The 23,745-nt window shown below is 31.1% G+C and overlaps 1 protein-coding gene, 3 non-coding genes and 1 pseudogene across 4 annotated transcripts; all 5 read right to left on the bottom strand.

The window, feature by feature from the left end:
- Positions 1-7,616: 7,616 nt before the first annotated feature.
- Positions 7,617-7,768, bottom strand: LOC149513784 (U4 spliceosomal RNA; annotated as a pseudogene).
- Positions 7,769-8,217: 449 nt separating this feature from the next.
- LOC149513783 (U1 spliceosomal RNA) lies at positions 8,218-8,374 on the bottom strand. The gene has a single exon (XR_016330192.1). It is a non-coding gene; the product is annotated as a U1 spliceosomal RNA (small nuclear RNA).
- Positions 8,375-9,240: 866 nt separating this feature from the next.
- LOC149513782 (U5 spliceosomal RNA) lies at positions 9,241-9,358 on the bottom strand. Its single transcript, XR_016330159.1, has one exon. It is a non-coding gene; the product is annotated as a U5 spliceosomal RNA (small nuclear RNA).
- Positions 9,359-18,900: 9,542 nt separating this feature from the next.
- LOC149513781 (U5 spliceosomal RNA) lies at positions 18,901-19,018 on the bottom strand. The gene has a single exon (XR_016330161.1). It is a non-coding gene; the product is annotated as a U5 spliceosomal RNA (small nuclear RNA).
- Positions 19,019-20,675: 1,657 nt separating this feature from the next.
- On the bottom strand, positions 20,676-22,951 carry LOC111299793 (uncharacterized). Its single transcript, XM_022895240.2, has 2 exons — positions 21,958-22,951; positions 20,676-21,058 (listed from the first exon to the last, which is right to left on the bottom strand). Exon 1 carries the CDS (start codon positions 22,866-22,868, stop codon positions 21,969-21,971), a length of 900 nt encoding a protein of 299 aa, XP_022750975.1. The 5' UTR covers positions 22,869-22,951; the 3' UTR covers positions 20,676-21,058; positions 21,958-21,968.
- Between the last annotated feature and the right edge of the window lie 794 nt (positions 22,952-23,745).

Here is a 23,745-nt window from a genome sequence, read left to right as displayed (position 1 = left end):
TAGAATCCGACAAGCTTCAACTGGTGTTTTTAGAAAACTTAGAGAGAGAGAGAAAAAAAAAGTAGAGAGAGAAGGAGAAAGAGAATTATACTAAAAAAGGCTGAAATTAACTTTTTATAGCACCATAAACAACGTCGTTTTGGGCATTAATAAACCAAGGATCCGTGCATTTTGCCAGTGGGTGACCCGACCTAAGCGCCAACCCAAGTTCGCTGACCCGTGTCCCTACCTTTGGTTCAGCCGAGCCGAGCCACTGAGTCAAGCCGCATATCAAGCCATCCAGTCGTTGTCTATGCCTGATGCCAAGTCGTGTCGAATTCCCAACCGAGCCATTTCAAAAAAAAAATTTGGTATTTTTTATTTTATTTATTTTATTTATGTGTTTGTTTATTTTTAAGAGTATTTTTGCATGAATAAATTTTTAAAAAAATAATAGAAAAAAATATAAATTAAATTTTTTAGAAAATTATTTTTAACGAAAAGTTGAAAGTATCAATTGTTCTTGAAAATAAAATTTTAAAAAAAAAAAGCATTTTGAGGAAAAGTTGAAAGTATCATTTTTCCTTATATAAAAGCAATGAGTTTTTTTTTATATATATAAAACAAAAAGAAAAAGATTTATATCAAAAGTCGAATCATTATTTTTTTTTCTTTTTTTGGAAAATTTTTAAATGTTAAATAATCCGACGATGAAACATCTACAAGAGAAACAATAGTTTTCTTGTATACTCTTGAGGTGAGAAAATTTAATTAATTTTTTTGCCAAAAGTATTGGAGTCAATTAAGAATAATTTCTAATAATTAATTACTTGGTATTTTTTAGGCTTAATGGATAACACGAAATCAAGTTAGTACCATCTTTTGAAGTGCGTTGTGAGGGTATTATAACCTTTCTCACTCATAACCAAATTCTTGAACTCTGTTCTAATTAATAGACCCAAACCTTTTTTTTTAGAGACCCTTAAGCTTAGGTATTCTTTGAAAGGATAGATTCCTTAGGTGACCAATCACACCTAAACAAAAAAGATTGGTGGTGACTCCTAAAGTCAATGTCTAGCGATAGATCCCCAGATCTAGATGTTATGATACTCTTATGATAAATTCTAACATGAATATTGATGTAAATATTTGACATGCTAGACTTGGCCATATAAGTCAACAAAGAATGGATAGTTAGCCAAAGAAGGATTACTAGGTCCTATTGAGAAAGTTTATTTACCATTATGTGAAAGTTATTTAGCAAAAAAAAATTATACGAAAACCATTTGGTAAAGAAACTATAGCTAAAGTTTCATTGTAGCTAATACATTTCAACATTTGTGGTTCGATGAATGTTAGGCCACGAATAGGAGGTCAGTATTTCATCACATTTATCGATGATTTTACACACTTCGAGTTCATCTATTTAATTTATCACAAGTCTGAAACATTAGAGTATTTTAGAAAATATATGACCTTGGCAAAGAATCAATTTGATAAAAATCTTAAGGCATTAAGAACGAACCAAGGATGTGAGTATTTATCTTATTAGTTCAAAAAATTATGTGATGAAAAAGGTATTGATATGCAGTTGACCATTCCTAGGACTCCATAACAAAATAGTGTTACAAAGAGAAGAAATAAGACTTTTTTGGAAACGGTGAAGTCTAGATGGCCCAAGCAAATTTGTCAATCACCTTTTAAGGTGATGCACTATTAACTGCTGCCTATATACTCAATAGAGTATCTTCCAAATCTGTTACGTCCACCCCTTATGAATTATGGATTAGAAAAAAATCTAATCTTAATAATTTGAGACCTTAAGGTTATGTTACCTATATACATGAGACTACTCATCCACATGGCAACCTAGGTCCTTGGGATAAAAAAAGTATATTTGTAAGATACTCCAAGCATTCAAATGTGTTTTTACAAAATTGAAAAAGCAAATGATTTGTTAGTTCCAAATCAATTAAAGCATGTTCCTAATCAAGAACCAATAGTATATCATCCAAGTGAGAACATGACTAAAGATAATGAAATTGATGAATTAGTTTATCAAGAATCACAAGTCAAGCGAAGTAATCGTAAAAATATTCTTCGATGTCATTTTGACATAAAAAAGGAAGTATTCTTGATTACCCCACAAGATGAAAAAGAGCTAAAAAAATGTTAAAGAAGTTTTTTCATCTTTTGTAAAAAAAAATGGATGAAAGCAATGGAAAGGGGGATGGAATCTATAAGATCAAACCATGTTTGGGAATTAGTTGATCTTTTTACAAGACGTAAAACAATTAAGAACAAATGGGTTATCTAGATTAAACATAAGTTAGACGGGACAATTGAAAGATATCAAGCCTGTTTTGTAGCAAAATGGTATACTCAACAAAAGGGAATTGATTATGAAGAAACTTTCTCTCTTGTTGTGAAATTTACCTCAATACATTTAATTTTAGCCATTGTAACCAATTTAGATTTAAAGTTATATCAAACAAATTTGAAAACTACCTTTTTAAATGGAGGACTAGAAGAGAAAATCTATATGGAACAACCTATAGGTTTCATTGACAAGGGTAAAAAACATAAAGTATGCAGGCTTTAAAATTAATTTATGGCCTTAAACAATCTTTCAAACAATGGTATATTAGATTTTATCAAACAATAATTTCATATGATTTTGTCATGATTGATGAGTACCACTGTGTGTATATAAAAAAAGACGAAGATAAATTCATGATCCTGTCACTTTATGTAGATAACATACTATTAGCTGGCAATGATAAAAAGTATATTGCTTAGATAAAAACATGGTTTCCATAAAATTTGAAATAAAAGACATAGGTGAAATAGCTTACATAATTAGTGTAACAATTATGAGAGATCGCTCCTAGAAGTTGTTAGGTCTTTCACAATAGCAATACATTAAAAAAGTTCTAAAACAATTCAATATAAAAAACTTAAAGCCAATAAATACTCTTATGGCAAAATGTAAAGGCCATAGCCAGAGAATGTATCCTAATATTTCACAAGAAAAGGAACAAATGGCAAGAGTTCCTTACTCTAGTGCTGTTAAAAACTTTATGTATGCTATAATATGCATAAGGTCAGACATCTGCTATGCCATGGGCTTGGTAAGCAAATATTAATCCAATCCAGGCCAACTCCATTGGAAAGCCGTTAAAAAGATATTAAGATATCTAAAAGGCAATGTGGATTACTTGTTGTGCTATTAAAGAAGTAATCTACATTTGGTCAACTATATGAATGTCGATTGGGAGGAGATTTAAATGAAAGAAAATCTACCTCTGGCTATATTTTCTTGCTGAATAATGGGTCTATTTCACGTAGCAGTAAAAAACAAATTTGTATAGCATTATCCATAATGGAAGTTGAATTTGTAAGATTTTCAGTGGTAGTACAATAGATGTTTAACTTAAAAAATTCTTGAACCATTCAAAATTTAAGAAGGATAAGTCTAACTAAGCGTTGGTGAATTGTGATAGTCAAGCTGCAATTACATTCACAAAGGATCTTAAATATTATTCTACGACCAAACATATAGATACCAAATATAATTATGTAAGAAACATGATTGTATAAAAAAAAAGTCAACATATAGTACATTTATATACATAAGATGATTGTAGATCCATTTACTAGGCCTAAATTTAGAGATGTGTTTAATAGCCATATAAGATCTCTAGGATTGTGTAGATATTGAAGCTTATGTATTGATTAAATAGTTCTATATAAACAATGTCTGATTTTTTTTCATTTGAGTTGACTTATATTGAATACAATTAATGTCATTAAAGTTTAGTACTTTATTTGAAATGCATGCACACATGTATATGTATATAAATATATATGATATGATTGAAAAAGTATGTCAGACAAATGATTAACCTTCGTACATAGGCAATCGCCTCAATAGTTTGGCACTATGAAAATGAGATTAGCTATAAGCTGTGGATCGAGAGCCCAAGTTTAAAATGGAATCGCCTTGATAAGGGATCAAGATGAGGTCACTTAATATTAAGATTTGTGATCGAAAGTAAATAAACCCATAATTAGCTTTGTTTGTCTTAATATGCCAAGTAAAAGTCCTATTGATTAAATGAAATCAAATAAAGTTATGGACTCAAGTTAGATACTAGGAGTATCGAAACTATCACTTGAATAGTATTGATATATAAAATGATGAAAAATATATGCTCCCTGAGAAAAAAAGAGTAATACCGTGACATATGTTTCATATTACATGTGCATTGTTTGACCCACAAGGGTTACAGAAGAATAGATCTCTGCTTTTTGTTGTGTAAGACCTTTGAGAGTAAAAGATCACATATTTGGTACTCTCAAGGTCTTTCAATAGTTTCTTAAAGTTTTAGTTCAATATTAGCTATCTTGGATTATTGCCAATGGTTATGGATGATTCAATCTAATATGATGTATTTGGATAGCAGTTGAATTGAAATGAAGAGATTTTATAAGAAGAGAAAATCATTCTAGTGTCACATTTGATTGTATTCACAGGTCAACCAATTATGTTTGAAATGTCAAATATAATTGTAAATACACAAGTACATCATGAACTATGATATAAGAGAGATTGTAAAAAACTTGAAATGTGATTGAATGGGTCTAAGATGCTACATACTTACTCTACTTGTATTTGAGAGTTACTATACATATGTAACAATTGTATAAGTGACTAAATGTGATTATAAGTAGCTATATGCGTCTAATAGTCGTATAGCAACTGAGCTATTGAAGTATGTTGGTCATACGACTTATTTCATTATATAAACCTGATACAAAGAATAGAGAAAACGTTCTCGAGATCATGAGAGTTTGGCACCCATTTGATGCTAGTGGGAGATGAAGGCACAATCACCCAAAATGGGTGGTTACAACCCATGAAAAGAAAAACTACCTTTAAGCAGTTTTTTGTGAAAAATGTAAATTGCTTTAGGCAATTAATAAGAATTGCTGTTCATCTTTTTTAAAACACAAAAAAAGCCATTCGGCCATTAAATATATATTTATAGAGAGAGAAAGAGAGAAAGTCTCTCAGTGAGGAATTTAAACAACTCTCAGTGAGGAATTCTTGTATTCGGTGTAAAGGACTTACGCTTTGGAATCTAACAAATTTTGTATTATGATCTTATTCAACGTTCAGTAATTTAAGTCGAGTTTTCACTTTCGCTTTCACTTAACAAATAAGTATATATAATTATGTTCATATATGTATATATATCTTGCATATAAATTTAACTAACAATTTTAATGTAAGAATTAACTTCCTATTTAATTAACCGATATAGGCATATTTGATTCAAAGGAAATAATTAAGCCAAAATATTTGCTTAATTTTTTCCATGATGTAAGTTTAGAGAATATATTATATATAGGTAATGTTTTGACCGCCGTTTACACTTTATCAACTAAACTTTCACTTTCAACACTTTTCCTATACTAATTTTTACAATCTATACAAAATCTTAGCTTAAAATTTTCAAAATGTGAAAGCCTAGAGTTTTCAACATAAAAATCATGCTACATAAATAATAAATAACTCTTTGTAATTGCTTTGCATAAATTTTTCTTTAAAACTTATAACGATCTCCCTAATTCATATTATAAACTGAGAACCATTACAAGTTAAGACTGTTTGAAGGTCACTCTCCAAAAACCTAAAAGTCTATCGATTTAGTTGTAATAAAGTAAACTTTTGACCACACAATGCTATTAATTTATTTTGAGGAGGGATCCACTTACATCAATATAAGATTTACACATTTTTTTACTCTTGGATCAAAATGGCCAAGTGTAAGTGTTTTAACTTTAATTTTAATCCAAATATAAATAAAATGTGTAACACTTATACTAGTATCCCTCCTTATTTATCTTAGGTCCTTTAATGTAATTTCATTGTCTTCTCTTTTAATATAATTATATGTACCTCATATAAAATTAAAAATATATAAAACAAAAAAATCCGTTTAATTTTTTTTCTTATTAGAATAAGAAATATATGATTATATGTTTTTGATTTAGTTATTAAGTTTATTGCATTAAATTCATAATTCAAGTATGTAGAAATAGGCATAAAATTTTCTTAATAGCATGACTTTAGACTTGCTATATTCATTGACCAACTAAAATATAGAAATAATTTTGAAAGATCATAAGTTATAATTATGAAAGATCATTGACCATATAGCATGCTCAAGATTTTTAATTATTTATTTTTTTCGTGTGAAATCAACTTATACAGTGTAAAACCTTTTTAGTTTTATATAAAATTTTAACCCTTGATTTTAATATATTCAATGGATGACAAAGACAAGCAAATATAGAAAAAAAATTTGTTTAATCTCATCTATTAGATATTTTGAAATCAATTATTAAAAAAATATATAAAAAACTAAAAAATTTTACACTATATCAGTTGATCCATCATCTTCTCTCATATAGCAATAATTTTGTGGTTTCCTTAATTTCATAATTAGTTTTCTATATTTAAAATTTTAACTTTTAATAAAACTATGAAATATGCATTAACAAAATCAGAAATAATTTTTTTAAAAAAAATAAACAATGTTAAAATATTGCCCATAAAAAAAATAAAAATAGTTCATATGATTGATTTTAAGTGAAGTAGATTTGGAATTGAGAGATCTTTCAAGTTAAACATAGAAGTAGACTATATGAAATTTCAACATTAGTATGTCGATGAAAAAAAAGAATTCTCTTCGCTATTTAAAAAATAATGAAAGTTTTCATTAGGGTTAATAATGTACATCTACCTAAATTTATGATTACTATTTATTTAAATTATTTTTAATTAATTTTTATTTGTTTTTATATTCAATTTAAAATCATTCAATTTCAAAGGTAAAGAAAAGGGTATTTTCCCATAACTTCATATATTAAATTAACAATATTTGAAATTAAGTTAACATATTACAAAGTTAATTATTCAATAAAAGTAGTAATGCCCCAGCAACTACCAATAGTTCAAATGAAATTATTAGATTTTTTTACATTAACAAAGAACCTATAATATTATAGAAAATTTGGATATTAGGTTCGAAAATAGTACCTAAAATATAACTAGACAATTAAGAATTAATCTAACAAAAAGTGCCTTTCTAGAAATTCTCCAAGGCCATCAGGGCCGAGACTCAACCTCAAAGTCTGTGCAACTCCAGAACCTGGGCATGCACTCATCCAACGGTCCAAATCAACCTACCTGTCACGGTCCACACTCTTGTGAGATATTATCCGCTTTAACCCTTCTAGCCTCACGGTTTTATCTCATAAAAAACGCCTCACAAGAAAAAGAATGTGTGAACCTTTATATCCCAAAATCAACTCTAGTACTTAATCGATGTGGGATTTCTGACTTCACTTCAGGATCCCTCACTCCAACGACGTTCCAGATCAACCTACTTACTACGGTTCACACCCTTGTAAGGTATTGTTGGCTCTGATCTCTCTGATTTCATAATTTTGTCTCATAAAAAGCATCTCATAAGAAAAAGAATGTCTCTCTGACTTCATAATTTTATCTCACAAAAAAAATCTCATAAGATAAAAAGTGTGTAAACCCTTATATCCCAATATCATCTCTAATACTCAAGTGATGTAAAATTCCTGACTTTACTCCAAGACCGTGACCCAAGAGCTAATCTCGGTGGGGATTCACAATAAATTTCAACCAGAAAAATGCGCGCCTCGGTTAATACCTTACTGGCTGCGTCAATGCCTAATAGCCAAGGCTGTGAAAGGTACGGCTTAACATTTCTTTTATAGCCAACACAAAAATTCCTATTTCGTGAACAATTAATGTGGGATTTTGAACGTGTTTTCTGAGAAAAATATACCAGACTGAAATACTAAACATAACGTAATCTTAAGTCATTTCTTTCTTGATCAATCTGTCAAGCTTCACAAAGATGATTAGATGAATTCTTCTCTCTGGTGTTTATGGCAAAATCTATCACTTTATCTAGCAAGAAGCTCTCCTCCTTGAAATTCATACTTTTTTCCTATCACCTCCTCTTGCTGAAACATCAACAAAAATAGTGAGGCAAAGTGATGAATTCATTGATATATTTTCATGCTTCAAATTATTAAATTTAGTTTCTGATTTCTTATTACAGATGGCTAACTTTTAAGCACCAAAGAACACGTTGACCAGTGCCAACAAAAAATTTCGTTGAGAATTGGACAGGGGCTGGGCGAACGCAGGCCCCACTACCAGAAATTATGACGTAGATCTACTACTTAGGAGACCGCAGACGGATGCACCTCCCAAGTGCAATGGAGGCCGCATGCCTAGGCCGTGGGACTCCTTGATCACCCGTGGACCTCGTCCAGTAAGTATGTTTAAACGTTTCTCCAGGGATCAGTTTTATAATGAGTGCCATCCATTCTCTCAGGTTTTCTCCAAATGCGGGACTGACTCCTTTGATTTTAGCAGCTGGATATCACTCTACCTACGAGGTGGTGTTTTCTCGAGATTTGAAACAAAAAGCTGAGGATATCGAGATTTATTCACATTTTTTTCTTTGGAAATTGAAGAAGAGAGCTAAGAACCTGTAACGAATTGCCAAGGTAAAAATGCAGGAAGCTGCTTGGTAGAAGGAACATGGACAGTAACTGTTTCTTTTAGCTTCAACACTGGCTATCAATTTCAATCTGTTAGGGATAATGGAAAACTAAATTGCATGCAATGTATTGGGTAGCTTGATTGTACAGAAATAACTCCACAAGTAAAGAATGCAAAACCTGGAGATCACAAATAAAAGAGAGCAAAGGCAAACTAATCCACTAGTAGTGGTAGACATGGTTGTTAATCAACTACAACTATTTTCAATCAGTGGCTTGTTACTCGTAAATTTATTTCGTACTATAGTTATCAATCTTCAGAAACATCGATAATCATAAAACTAGGTCTCTATATACAAGGACCAGCAGTGCATTAGCAACAGAAACTAGTACAGATTTCTCTGCGACTTCAATTGTCCGTCAGAAAAATTTTCTTAGAAGAACAGCCGCTCCAAAAATTGGTGTATGCCGTTTCAAGCTTTGCCTTTGTCAACTAGGCCTCTATATACAACGACCAGCAGTGCATTAGCAGCAGAAACTAGTACAGATTTCTCTGCGACTTCGATTGTCCGCTTCAAAAATTTGTGCATACCATTTCGAGCTTTGCCTTTGTCAGAAAAACATTTACCTAATATTGTTTGGAGGCATTCTTAGAAGAATACCTCTCCAAAAATTGGTGTATGCCGTTTTAAACAGCTAGCACACGGTATTCTTTAGTAAAAGGCGAAAGAATAGTTCGCTTTGTGCTCACTACACGGCTCCATGTTTTCTTGAAGTGAGATGTGATTTGTTATAAAGAAAAAAGCATGTTTCTTATTTCTTGTTTTCCTTCAATGTGGGACTTTCCTGCTGAAGTAGCTGTGAACGTTACCATTTTAAAAACAATTTATTTTATGTATTTTTAACAACGATAATTCTACGACGCTACTAGTATTTCTCTGATTTCAACTAAACTGCAAATTTTAACATTGAAATTGCACATTTTATAGTATTCTTCCTATATTCCTATGTTTCGATTTAGAAACGAAACTAACTAATACCTGTTCTATTTTCGGAGAGAATATCTATTTCATTTTATTCAGCAAGCGCTGTGCCTAATCCAATATTTCCTGAAGATATCTATTTTTGGTAATCAAATTCCAAGTGGGAGAAGTCTGGTTTTGGTTTTTGTGACTTTGTGAAGCACCAAAAGATTTTGTCTCCAGGTTAAACCTTTTAATCAAAGCAATGCATAAGCATAAAGCAATGAACAAAATATTCGCTTTTGCAAACCATTTTGGTAACGTTCTTCTATAACTGCAGAAAGCCAGAAACACAACTATGATAAACCAATGAATTCTATCTTTAATTAATTAATTAGAACTTCAAATACCTTTCACTTACTCTGCTATTGATATTGACAAATAATTGCGAGCAAGATATCCGATAGAAACTAGCCGAATGGAATTCAGCAACTTAATTGAGATATATGCCTTTGTTTTGATGGAAATATGCGTTATGGGTATTCCTCTAGAACAGGCTTCCCCAAGACAACAAGAATGCCGGATTGAAACCAGTTCCACATTTTCCTCCTTCACCTTTTAGGAAGTTTTCAAACGAGAAGTAAAGCATTTTGCATCTCATATAACAAGCTTTTGTTGGCATGCGTACATAAGTGTACCCATCTCAAAGTATGATTTAGAAGGCAAAACCAGTTCCATTCAACAAACTTTTGCTCTGAGCAAGCCACATGGCTGAAAGCATGTGTTGGCTTCTTTCAATGACTGTTGACCTCAAAAGCAACATTTTCCCCAATAATCACTTTTATGACACTGCTCTCACGAGGTTCATAATAGCTCTCGTCCTCGGCTTGAAGTTAGGTTTCCAAATCAAGGAATAGTGGAACTTAACGGGGTAAAGAGAAAGAGTCCTCTTGTTATTTGGGATTTAAATTACGGTTACAATCACGTATTTTATTGCATTGTATTTATTGCATTTTTAAATATAACGAAGATTATTGTAATCATTATAGTCACCGCAGTAATGAATTTTTTTATTTTTACATAATTTATTATAAAATATAATACTTATAATTATAAAAATTGTAGAAAAATTAAGAAATAAATTAATGTGAAAACTGAATGTATATTGAAAAAATACTCATTAAGAATTATACAAGAACCTTAGGTTTATATACAACTAACTAGAGGTTAAACTAGGAAACTAAATCTTCCTAAAAAACTAATCTATAATTGAGAGATTGTCTATCTTAATTTTTTATCCTTAATTCTAGGGATACAAATATAAATATATAGATTACAAGATTACAACTAGCTGTAAATAAATGTTTTCCAACACTCCCCCTCAAGCTGATGAACAGGTGTTTTCCATTCCCAGCTTGAAAATAATTTCTTGAAATGTTGTACTGTGAGACTTTTAGTCAACACGTCTGCAGCTAACCCTTGATTGATACATAAGGTGTACAAATCAACCCACTGTCTAGTTTCTCATTTATGAAATGTCGATTTACTTCAATGTGTTTTGTTCTATCATGTTACACAGGATTATGTGCAATGCTTATTGCAGACTTGTTATCACAATAGAGTCTCATTGGTCCATCCCACTTGATCTTCAAGTTTTTTAGGATAATCTTTAACCATAGTAGTTCACAAATTCCTTGAACCATTGTTCTGAACTCTACTTCATCACTTGATCTTGCTATCACATTCTATTTTTTATTCCTCCAAGTCACAAGATTATCATCTAAGAAAGTGTAGTAGCCTGAGGTGAATCTTCTATCAATTACTGAACCTGCATAATCAGCATCTGTATATGCTTCTAGAACTAACCCTGAATTTTTTTTTTAAATAAGATACTTCTTCTAAGATTGGCCTTCAAATAGTACAATATATGGTAGATAGCCTGTAGGTGCACTTCTTTAGGACTATGCATAAATTGACTTACTACACTCACAGTATATGCTATATCAGGTCTAGTATGTGAGAAATAAATGAGTCTTCCAACTAATCTTTGATATATCTCTCTATTTACAGTAGCATCTTTATTAACTTCTCTAATTTTATGATTAGAATCTATAGGGGTATTTGCAGGTTTACATACGAGTTTTTTAGTTTTCTTCAGAAGATCCATCACATATTTTTATTATGAGATGAAGATACCATATCGTGAGTGAGCTACTTCAATTCCTAGGAAGTATTTCAATCTCTCTAGCTCTTTTATCTCAAATTCTCTAGCTAAATACTATTTTAGAGATTCTTTCTCTTTTTCATCATCTTTAGTTACAATTATATCATCAACATACACTAATAGAACTATGACTTTCCCTGAATCAGAGTGCTTGACAAACAATGTGTGATCTCCTTGACTCAGTTTATATCCCATTGCTAGCATCATTTTGGTAAATCTCTCAAACCAAGCCTTAGGAGACTGTTTAAGGCCATATAAAGCCTTTTTTAACATGCATACTTTGTTTGCTTCTATATGATCTCTAAATCCTGGTGGAACCTTCATATATATTTCTTCTTCCAAATCACCATGTAGAAAAGCATTCTTTACATCAAATTGTTGAAGCTGCTAATTATAATTTACAGCCAATGATAACAAAATCTTAACTGTATTCATCTTGATAACTGGAGCAAAGGTTTCTTGATAATCCACTCCATAGGTTTGAGTGTAGCCTTTAGTCACTAACCTAGCTTTATACCTTTCAACAGTACCATCTGCTTTATATTTTACAGTGAAAACCCATTTACACCCCACTGAATTTTTTTCTTTAGGCAACTCTACCAGTTTTCATGTCTGATTTTTCTCTAAGGCCTCCATTTTTATTTTCATGGCTTGTATCTATTTCTCACTAGATAATGCCTCGGATAATGTAGTTTGAACGAAAATAGTGTTTAGGCTCACAAGAATATTTTTGTGGGATGGTGAAAATTTTTTAAATGACACAAAATTAGATATTGGGTATAGTGGATGCTTAATACATTCTCTGGTTCCTTTTCTAATGGCTATAGGTTGATCATAATCACTAGTTATAGTTTTACAAGATTCATGCTCATTTTAAGAAATAGAGTAAAAAATTGTAGTTACCTCATTTTCAAAGTTAGGATCAGGTTCTTGGACTGGTACTGGTTGAGGATCTGAAACTTTTCTTCTTGAGTACACTTGTAATTCCTTCATAGAATAAAAAACAATATTATCCTTTGTTACATCTTTTATATTTGGAATGAGTTCAGACTCAAATTTAGTGTTTGACTTAGGTTCAGCAGAAACAAGTTTCAACTCAGAAGAATTAATGGGTGTAAATGTTAAAGAATGGGATAAATCAAGCAAAAAAAAATTTTTATCCTTATCTTTCATGAATGAGTCTTCCCCTGAAGATAAGGTTGAGTGAAAAATGGTTTACTTTCTTCAAAAGTAACATCTGCAGACACATAAAATTTTTTTATAAGAGAATGATAGTACTTATATCCTTTTTGAGTTGAAGAATACCTCACAAAAATATACTTAATCGCTCTTGGATCCAATTTTTTTCTGTTATGACTGTGAACATGAACAAATGATATACAACCAAATATCCTAGGTATGAGATTGTTTATGGTATTGAGATTGAGATAAAATTATGAGAGTGGTTTCATAAGAGTTTTAAATCTCAAAACCCTTGAAGGTAACCTATTTATAATATATGTGGCAGTAAGAATAATTTTTTTTCAGTAAAATTTAGGTACATTTGCTTGAAAAAAAAGGCTCGGGTTGTGGCTAGTAAATGGTTATTTTTTTTCTCTGTCACTCCATTCTGTTGTGAAATATTAACACAAGATGATTCATGGATAATCTTCTATTTTTAGAAATAGGTAGATAGACTCTGGTTGAAATAGTCTCTTGCATTATCAGACCTAAATATCTTGATTCTCACTTCAAATTGATTTTGGATCATGTTTTGGAAGCTTAAAAACATACTATTCACATCTAATTTGAATTTAAGTAAAAAAATCCAAGAGACCCTGGTATAATCATCTATAAATGAAATAAATCATCTCGTACTAGAAATATTAAAAATTATAGAGGGACCCCAAATATCACTATGAATCAAGTAAAAGAGAGTAGAACTTCTTTTGTTACTGATTGAAAAAGACACACGTCTATGCTTTGCAAGTTCACAAACATCACAATAAAAATCTTCGACATTTAATCTTTTGAACAAAGAAGGAAACATGTTTCTCAAGGTTTCAAAAGAAAGATGTCCAAGATAAAAATGATAAAGATAGATTTTGTCTTTATTAGAAGATTTTTCAGAAAGAAATGACAAAGGTAAACTATTCTTAATATTAGTGTTTATTTGATGTCTCAAGATAGTATAGTCCATCCTTCTCCTTAGCAAGTCCAATCATCTTCCCCGAACTTTGGTTCTGAAATTCATAATAAGAGGGATAAAAAGTTATTTTACAATTCATATTTTTGGTAAGTTTTTGTATAGATATCATATTAGTAGACAATCTAGGAACATGAAGAATATTTTTTAGAACAAACGAAGGATTAACTTGAATATCTCCTAATTCTGCCACTGTGGTAAGTGAACCATCTGCAACAACAATTTTCTTATTTCTAGGACATAGGTTATATGTACTAAACTTTTGTGAAAAATGTGTCATGTGGTCTGTGGCTCCTGAGTCAATAACCAAAGAACTCGTAATAGGCTTAGTCGAGACATTTAATCCATGAGAACCAGAAGCTTTACCTGAACTAGAAACCTTACCCAAAAAACATACCATAATAGGTTTTTCAAGGATTTTCAATAAGTTTCTCAGCTTTTCAATCTCTTTCCTATCGAACTCTCCTTGTTTTTGAGACATCTGTAGTACTCCAATGATTTTTCCAACTAACATTTCTCCAAATTGGGTGGTAGTGATATCTTTCTTTGAAAGGGTTCGACAATGAAGGCCTAAACAGGATTCGGCAATGAAGGCCTAAAAAAGTCAGCAATAAAGGCTGAAAATTTTACTTCCCAAAAATAGCCTAAAGCTCTAATACCATGTAAAAAACTAAGAAATAAATCAGTGTGAAAACTGAATGTATATTGAAAAACTGCTCATTAAGAATTATACAAGAACCTTAGGTTTATATACAACTAACTATGGGTTAAACTAGGAAACTAAATCTTCCTAAAAAAACTAATCATATAATTGAGAGATTGTTTATCTTAATTTTTTGTCCTTAATTTTAGGGATACAAATACTTAATTTTAGGGATACAAATATAAATATACATATTACAACTAGCTGTAAATAAGTGTTTTCCCATAAAAACTCTTATTTAATGATTTTAAAAATAGTTTATGACACTATTTTTTTATTTTTTAAAAAAATTATTCATAATTTTATTTAGATTATAATAAAGCATTAATATTTGGTTTATCCACAAAATTCTGTTTGAGCTAAGTTCATATTCAATATTAATTCTAGACAAATCAAATATTAACAAAACATAATATGTTAAATACCAAACATCGATATTTAATAAAATTACAAATTTAAAAATATAATAATTTCAAATTTCATCAACTACAATTATTGATATATATTCAAATTTTATCACATGGTAAAATGATGAGGAAAATCAAATTCTCTATCTTCACTTTGAAAGCCAAGTTGACTCCATCCTCATCCCTATGGCCTTTATTGTTGATACATTTGAGATTAAGGATATATATGAGGATGATACATTTGTGGTGGGGGATAAATTTGTGGTAAATGATACATTTGAGGTGGGGGATACATTTGTGGTGGATAATAACCATATAGAGGTGAATAATAATGAGGAGGTTGAAAATTATGTTGTTTCGGTGGATAATAATGTCCTTAAGTACTAGCAAATGATTCATTATACTCAAAGTTACTAGAATTTGGTCTCCTATTGATGATGAAGAGTATCTAGAAATATCATAGTGACGTTTCTTGGGTTTTTCTTTTGATCAAGCTGGACGTGCACTTTGACCTTCACTATATTCATCAGATAGATTTATTCTATATTCTACCATGTTAATAAAAAGTCCACTAGTAGCAACAAGCCCAAGTTATCCTCTAAGTGGGTTGTAAGGTTAATTTGCATCTATATTACCACAAAATTTTGCACCATCACCATCACCAACACCATTATCATCATATGGACTTAAACCCCCACCATCATCATTCAAATTTGGTGTTGGACTTGAACTTGAACTTGAATAAGACACATTCCTTTATTAAAATTGACGTGATTGTTTAACATTCATTTCATTATCAAAATTATTTGTGGGTAACCAATCAGAGTTTTGACCATCAAACAGAAGATTTTTTTTCTTTTGCAGGCATTCTGTTAGTGGATCATCATATTTAAAAATATAGTCAAGGTTAATAGATTAAAACTATTATTTATCTTGTCAATGCTTATTTTTTTTTTATGTCTTATCTTTAGCCTCATGTTGTAATAGGTGTATGCAAGTTTTTGAAGTTTTTTAAACTTCAATCTGTTTCTTGTTTTAGTGTGAATATAGCTAAATGTGCTCCAATTACGTTCACAATTTGATGCAAATATTGTTTGACTAAGCACTTTGATTACTAATTTTTATAATTCAGGAACACAAGTGCCATATATCATTCACTACTCAGCTGTATAAAATTATTTAAATTAAATTTGAATATGCTATACAATTAAATAATATAAATAAATTATAATTATTTAATTTACTATGTATTTAGATTCATTTGCTTCCAAGCTCTTTGTACCTGTGAAGTATCAACTATTTCATACTTGTTTTGAAATAATAATAACTACATCGATTAAAAATACAATAATAAATGAATAAATAAAAATAATTCTATTTTTAATACATAAAATAAATTTCAAAGTTATAAAATAATATTAAATACTAACCTAATTGATTATTCTAATTTGAGTATCTATAAAAGGTTCTAATATTTCAATAATTGTTTTTATACCTTTTAATGTTTCTTTAAATACATTTGCAAAATGTTTGACTCCAAATTGAAATTGTGGATTTAGATAGTAACCTAAACATAATTCATAACAATATTATATTAAAGTAATAAAAAATATTATATAAGCAATTTAAGTATAAAAAATAAACATATTTTTTAAATAACATCTATATTCTTAGTTTACTTACCAACTAAATACAAGTCAGAGTGCATGAAACTCCATCTATTATCACTAATCTTTTCATATTCAACAGAATAACAATAATTTTACTAAATTGCTTATTTAACTCTATCAACAACCTCGTAAATAAAGCCCATTGTTAGTTTTTCATCACCATCCACAAGGCGTAACACTTTTACTAAAAGCTCATAAACTTTTATTATATCACTTGCTTTTTTTCAAAAAGTTTTTCCCAAAATGATTTTTTTGACTTCATAAGTAGGCCTGATTTTCCATTTTGATTCTTTAAATTTCTATATTTTCATCAATAAATTTTTAAAGTAATATATTTTAAATTAATATTTTAAACAATCACATCATAAAAAGATGTTAGATTTAAATAGTTATATTAATTACTAAGTACTAACATTTGAATTGAATATCTCTTTCAAACCTTTCTTTTGCCTCATTATTTCTTCTAACTGTATAAAATGAATGGCAAATCAAGTAAAAGCAGCATAAAGTATTTGTTTCCCTTGTGTATATTTCTTCATTAAATTAACAATTCAAATGTAATTGTATATAAAACAAGTCACTTTTTTTGCATCATCCAAAACCTTTGCCATATTTTTTTTCTTACCAATATCTTCAAGGCACAAGTCCAAACAATGAGCTGAACATGCTATCTAATACAAATATTTTCTCTTCTCCATTAGTCTTTTTCCTGCGACCTTAAATGCTGCCTCATTATCAGTGACTATTTGAACAATGTATTTTTTCCTAATTTCTTCCATAACGTTATCCAATAATATGAAGTAAAAGTTTGCATTTATACTACGAATACTTTAGATATCTATAGATTTTCAAAAAATGGTCCATTTACTACAATAAATAAGAAAATTAATTGACAAAATTAATAGTTTTATGATTCAAACTATTGGTCCAACCATCACTCATCAAAGTGACACCTAATTCATTCCAATGAGCTTTTAATCCATTAACACATTCATGAATTTGTTGATACTCAGACTCTAAATACACATCTGAGACCACATAAAGTGTTAGAAGCTTCACATGTTGGCCAACTTCTACTGCCACAGAAATCAAATTATGCAACCATGTAGAGTTTGCTAATTGAAAACGAAGTCAATCATATATAAAAAATTTGATACCGATTCACCCCCCTTCCTTCTTAATGTCTTAAAAATTGAATCACTTATTTTTAGTTACCTTGAACTCTTACTCTAACCAATTCAAGTATAACTTTTTTTAATGAAAATTCAAACTCATATGGAGTTGATTTCCTTGTTTTCTCTTCAAAATATTTAGCAACTGAGTTATGAGAGCTGCATCCCTCTTCATATGTTATTCTAACCACTAGTTTTTTGTCTAAATTCTTGTCTTCTATGTCACTCATATTGTGATTGGATATTATCTCGCATGGCTTGTCTGGTAGAGGTGTCTTCATCAATAAATCCTTCATAATCATGTTCCCCTCTTAATTGTTATAAAAATTCATTTTTTCTCCTTTTGTTGTCGGCTTTTTTTTATTTGCTTTCTTGAAGTAGTTTCATCATACTTTCTCTTACTATTCCTATTACTAATATAGTTAAGAAAAAGGGCGAAAATTAGTTGCATATGCTTATGTAATTTTATAATTTTTATTGAGAAATTAACAACAATATTTTCAAAGAATTATAAAAGCATAACATGTGAGTAACGTTAGGACATGGTGTAACATTATCAATTTTATGAGTAATATATTCTTTGAAACGTATTATTCTTTATTTTACAACTTTATCATAAAGTTTGCATGAAACATTTCCTTTTATATTTAACACAGGTGTTTCAAAAATAACTCCACTAGTAAAGAATGCAAAACCTGGAGATCACAAATAAAGAGAGCAAAGCCAAAATAATCCACCAGTAGTGGCAAACATGGTAGTTAATCAACTACAACTATTTTCAAACAGTGGCTTGTTACTCGTAAATTTATTTCTTATTATAGTTATCAATCTTCAGAAACATCGATAATCATAAAACTAGGTCGCTGTATATAAGGACCAGCAGTGCATTAGCAGCAGAAATTAATATAGATATCTCTGCGACTTCGATTGTTTGATGTTTTGCCATTGTCAGAAAAAATTTTAACTAGAATTGTTTGGAAGCATTCTTTGTAGAATAGCCCCTCCAAAAATTGGTGTATGCCGTTTTAAGCAGTGAGCACACGGTATTCTCTAGTAAAAGGCGAAAGAATAGCTCACGTTGTGCTCGCTATATGGCTCCACAGTTTGAATGGGTGAGATGTGATTTATTCTAAAGAAAAGGGCGGGTTTGCTATTTCTTGTTTTCCTTCAATGTGAGACTTTCCTGCTGAAGCAGCTTATTTTATGTATTTTTAACAATGATAATTCTATGACGCTACTAGGATTTCTCTGATTTCAACTAACTGCAAATTTTAACTTTGAAATTGCACATTTTATAGTATTCTTCCTATATTCCTATGTTTCGATTTAGAAACGAAACTAACTAATACCTTTCTATTTTCGGCGAGAATATCTATTTCATTTCATTCAACAAGCGCTGTGCCTAATCCAATATTTCCAGAAGATATCTATTTTTGGTAAATCAAATTCCAAGTGGGAGAAGTCTTGTTTTGGTTTTTGTGACTTTGTGAAGCACCCAAAGATTTTGTCTCCAGATTAAACCTTTTAATCAAACTAATGCATAAGCATGAAGCAATGAACAAAATCTTCGCTTTTGCAAACCATTGTCGTAACGTTCTTCTATAACTGCAGAAAGCCAGAAACACAACTATGATAAACCAATGAATTCTATCTTTAATTAATTAATTAGAATTTCAAATACCTTTCACTTACTCTGCTATTGATATTGACAAATAATTGCGAGCAAGATATCCGATAGAAACTAGCAGAATGGAATTCAGCAACTTAAACGAGATATATGTCTTTGTTTTGATAGAAAGAAGCGTTATGCGTATTCCTCTAGAACAGGCTTCCCCAAGATAACAAGAATGCCGAATTGAAACCAGTTCCACATTTTCCTCCTTCACTTTTTAGGAAGTTTTCAAACGAGAAGTAAAGCATTTTGCATCTCATATAACTAACTTTTGTTGGCATGTGTACATAAGTGTACCCCTCTAAAAGTAAGATTTAGGAGGCAAAACCAGTTCCATTCAACAAACTTTAGCTCTCAGCAAACCACATGGCTGAAAGCATGTGTTGGCTTCTTTCAATGACTGTTGACCTCAACAGCAACATTTTCCGCAACAGTAACTTTTATGACACTGCTCTCAACATGCTCATAATAGCTCTCATCCTCAGCTCAAAGTTAGATTTCCAAATCAAGGAATAATGGAACTTTATGGGGACAGAAGGAAGAGTCCTCTTGTTATGGAATAATAAGAATGACTTGGTGATAGACATTAGACCTACATCTCATCTCACTTCCTTCCCTTTCACACACACCCGACGCAAACAAATGCACACAACCTATGCACTGCCCTAACACCCATTTAGGTCACAAGCTTAAATGAGAAATAATAACACTAACCAGGAAAATATGCAAAAATCAGTGCTTACAATGACCACATATTGGATTAAACCAATTTCAAACAGTCAATAGAAAGGCAAAGGCCGCACACCAAATTGCAATTTCAAACACAATTTGATACATGCAAACAAATTCCTGAACATCATATATCAGATGTGTTTAAGAAGCAGCAGTAGTCTAGTGGTAGAAATATAGAATACAGCCCTTACATATTGTTTTAGCAGAACAAATGCACTGATTTGTCTACTTTTGACTGCTTCAAAGCAGAAAGTACATTTGATTTACTACCTCTTTGAAAATGATTTCCAATAATTTTGGCATGTAGTATACCCCAAAAAAAAAAAAAACAGAATTCGGGCAGAAGAAAATGATAATGAAGATTATAAATGGTTATGTTACTCTCCAGATTTTGTTTCAAGAAAAAATTGCTTTCTCAAAGGATAAAAAGGATATATGAAAGAGAACTAGAGAACAACTAAATGCAGCTACTGGTTACACTATTACAGCATATTGTCCTAGGAGTTTCCTTGGTCAATTTAAGATCAGACAGTCTTGACTCAAAGAACCCTATGCATGATCAGATATCCTAAAGTTACTTCATAAAAACTGCTAAGTCAAAAGTTACTAAAATATAGCATCTATGTTTTAGACATAAATTTCTACTATATGTTTATCACCAGCACAGATCTCTAAAGTAACAGGTTGGTGGCATCTCTTTGTTGATAAAGATCACAGGTGGCATGTCATTTTCCTGTATGATAGCAAACATCATTAATAAAAAAATAAATGCTATGATAAACTGCAATGACACCAATTTTCTATCTATTAAAATGATTAATTCATTTTCCACTAATTCTAGGAAGGTTTCCCTCATACTAATACCATGGTTAAAGTGAAAGCATGCAACATTTTCACAAAGTATAGGTACTTAAACAGGTTAGAAAACCTACAACAACTCATGTACCAGAACAGCACCAGCATGAGATTTTTTTTTCTTATTTTTCCTTTAATTAAGATCTTATCAGTTAGATTAGAATCTACTGCCGTGTTGGAATTCCCTAGATCATGCTAGCCTAAAACATTAGGTTCATTCAAAAGTTATATATCTTTCACTTAAAGTCAACTCCAAAAATGGAGTTAAAGTTTAAGGAATAAAACATGTTGGAAGGCCAGCATGGGTTAAATGGTCTAAAATTGTCTTTATATTTCATCAGATCACATAAATGTTGTCTATCAGCAGAATTTATACTATCTATGGACTCTCTTTTAAACCCAGCAAAACTTGTTATAGTGCCTGTAAACTGTTATAAATATGCAAAAGACTCAGAGGCCAATGTTGAGTAGCATTTTACTGACACAACAATTCCAGTTTTACATCCAACACTAGTGCGAATGACTGTTACTCAAAGCAACATCAATGATTAATCAACATTCCCCTTATAATCTCTTATTTCATCCAACAAAGAAAGCCATTATCACAATTTGCAAATATAAACAATTTTCTAGCTCTTTTCCACATAATCACGAAGTTGCATATGGAAAAGTAATTCTTCAAACTCAAATTCCACATAAATATAAAGGCAATCTAACCAAAACAGAAATGTTATGTAATCAGAGTCTAAATTTAAAGTAAAAAAAATACAACATTACCATCAGCTATTCTAGTGCTGAATGTTAAGCATATCCTTGGCTTCAGTCTGCTCCTCCAACAACCCTTCACTCGCATACTTACTCAAAAGCTCCATCTTCTTCTTCTCCACAACCATCCTCTCAATCTCCTTCTCATCAGGTAAAGGCACGTGCACGACAAACTCCCTCTCCTTATCTTTTCTCTCCTTCTCCTCTCTCTCCCTCCTCTCCTCCTCCACCACATCCTCCTCTTCCTCAAACAACACTTCCCTCGCCACAGCCCCCACACTAACCACTTCCTTCGCCCCTCTCCTTGCCTCTCTCCTAATCTCCTCCACTCTCCTCCATTCCTCCTCAGCTTCAGCCCTTATCTTTGCCTCCGCTGGCCCCTCCACTCTCTCCAAAACCCCATCCTCTTCATCCCTATACCCATAATAACTCGCATCAATTCTCTTGTAAATATCATATCTAGTTCTCCTCTTTCGCAACTCCGGCGGCTTCTCAAACAATTCTCTAACCCCCGGCAACTTCTTCGCCGCTCCAAAATACCGATATCCAGGCCCACGTCCGCTAGGATTCGGAACATCAACTATATTCCCTTCTAAATCCGTCATTTTAGCGCCGTGTTTGGCGTAATTCGGGCCGCCAAGTTCAACGATACGGCGTTCCCAATGTGACTTCTCGCGGATGAGCTTGTTAATCTCGTCATTAAGATCGCGGAGGCGGTGTTCTCCAAGGCCTTCGTTTTGAATCTCGGCGACTTTGCGGCCGATCTCTCGCATGATTTGTTGACGCCATTTGTCGGCCTCGGCAAGGTCGCGGCATTCGGATGCGAGGAAAGGACGGCGTTCTTTGGGTTTCTTCTTTTCCTCGGCTTTTAGGGCTATGAATCGATTGAGCATGGACTGGGCTTTCTCTTCGTTTCGAGCCATTTTTTTTTTCTCCGATTGGGGTGTTGAAAAGGAGAGAGGTGTATTCTGAGAGGGTTTAAGTTCTAGCGACAGAGAATGAGAGTTAAACCTATAAATAAATGGAATCCAATTATTTAAAAATTAAATTAATCAAAATATTTTATTTTTGTTTCATTAACCTGAAATTTTTATTTTTAAAAATTAATCGATTGAATTAATTTTAATTGATTCGGGTAAATTTCAGTTTTTTTTTTTTTTTTTTTGTTATTGCTCTTGGAATATTCAAACCATTTAGATTATATCATACTGATTAAAAAAATTACATTTAGATACTACAAATTATGTAGTTAAACAATTGCAATTAATTACTATTATTACCGAGTGTATCGGTAATCTCCTACAATTGCTATACTAGGTGTTAGACTTAATCTCCAAGAGCTCTAAGTTTGGCTCTGCTAGTAAGCTTATTGGTAGAGATATAAAGGTCACACACAAGTTGTAAAAGAAAATTACAACGATCTCTTTGGATATGTTTTCATCACTTGGATTGTAAAGTGCTACAAAATTCAAGTTTATTTTGATGTAGGATATTATAAAATTTATTGTGGAGTTTGAAAACATATTTTTTACTTGAATGACATACCAAAATTTTAGTTAATTATTTAATCAACTCAATTAATTTAATTTTTAAATCAAATTAATTGAAAATTAAATTTTGTTCAAAATTATTTTAAAAAATCCAACCGATTTAATTTATTAATTGATTAGTTAATCAAATTAAATCAATTTAGTTGATTAATTTGATTAAAACTAAAATTTGCACATCCCTATTGAAAAAAAAAGATGCTAAGGGTAACACCAACTAGATTTGACTATTAAAAATATTAATTTTATTCAT

Source organism: Durio zibethinus, chromosome 18, assembly GCF_047325235.1.
Source record: "Durio zibethinus cultivar Kanyao isolate XHJ-2024 chromosome 18, ASM4732523v1, whole genome shotgun sequence".
Classification (NCBI taxonomy): Eukaryota; Viridiplantae; Streptophyta; class Magnoliopsida; order Malvales; family Malvaceae; genus Durio; species Durio zibethinus.
This window is presented reverse-complemented; position numbering and strand designations above follow the sequence as displayed.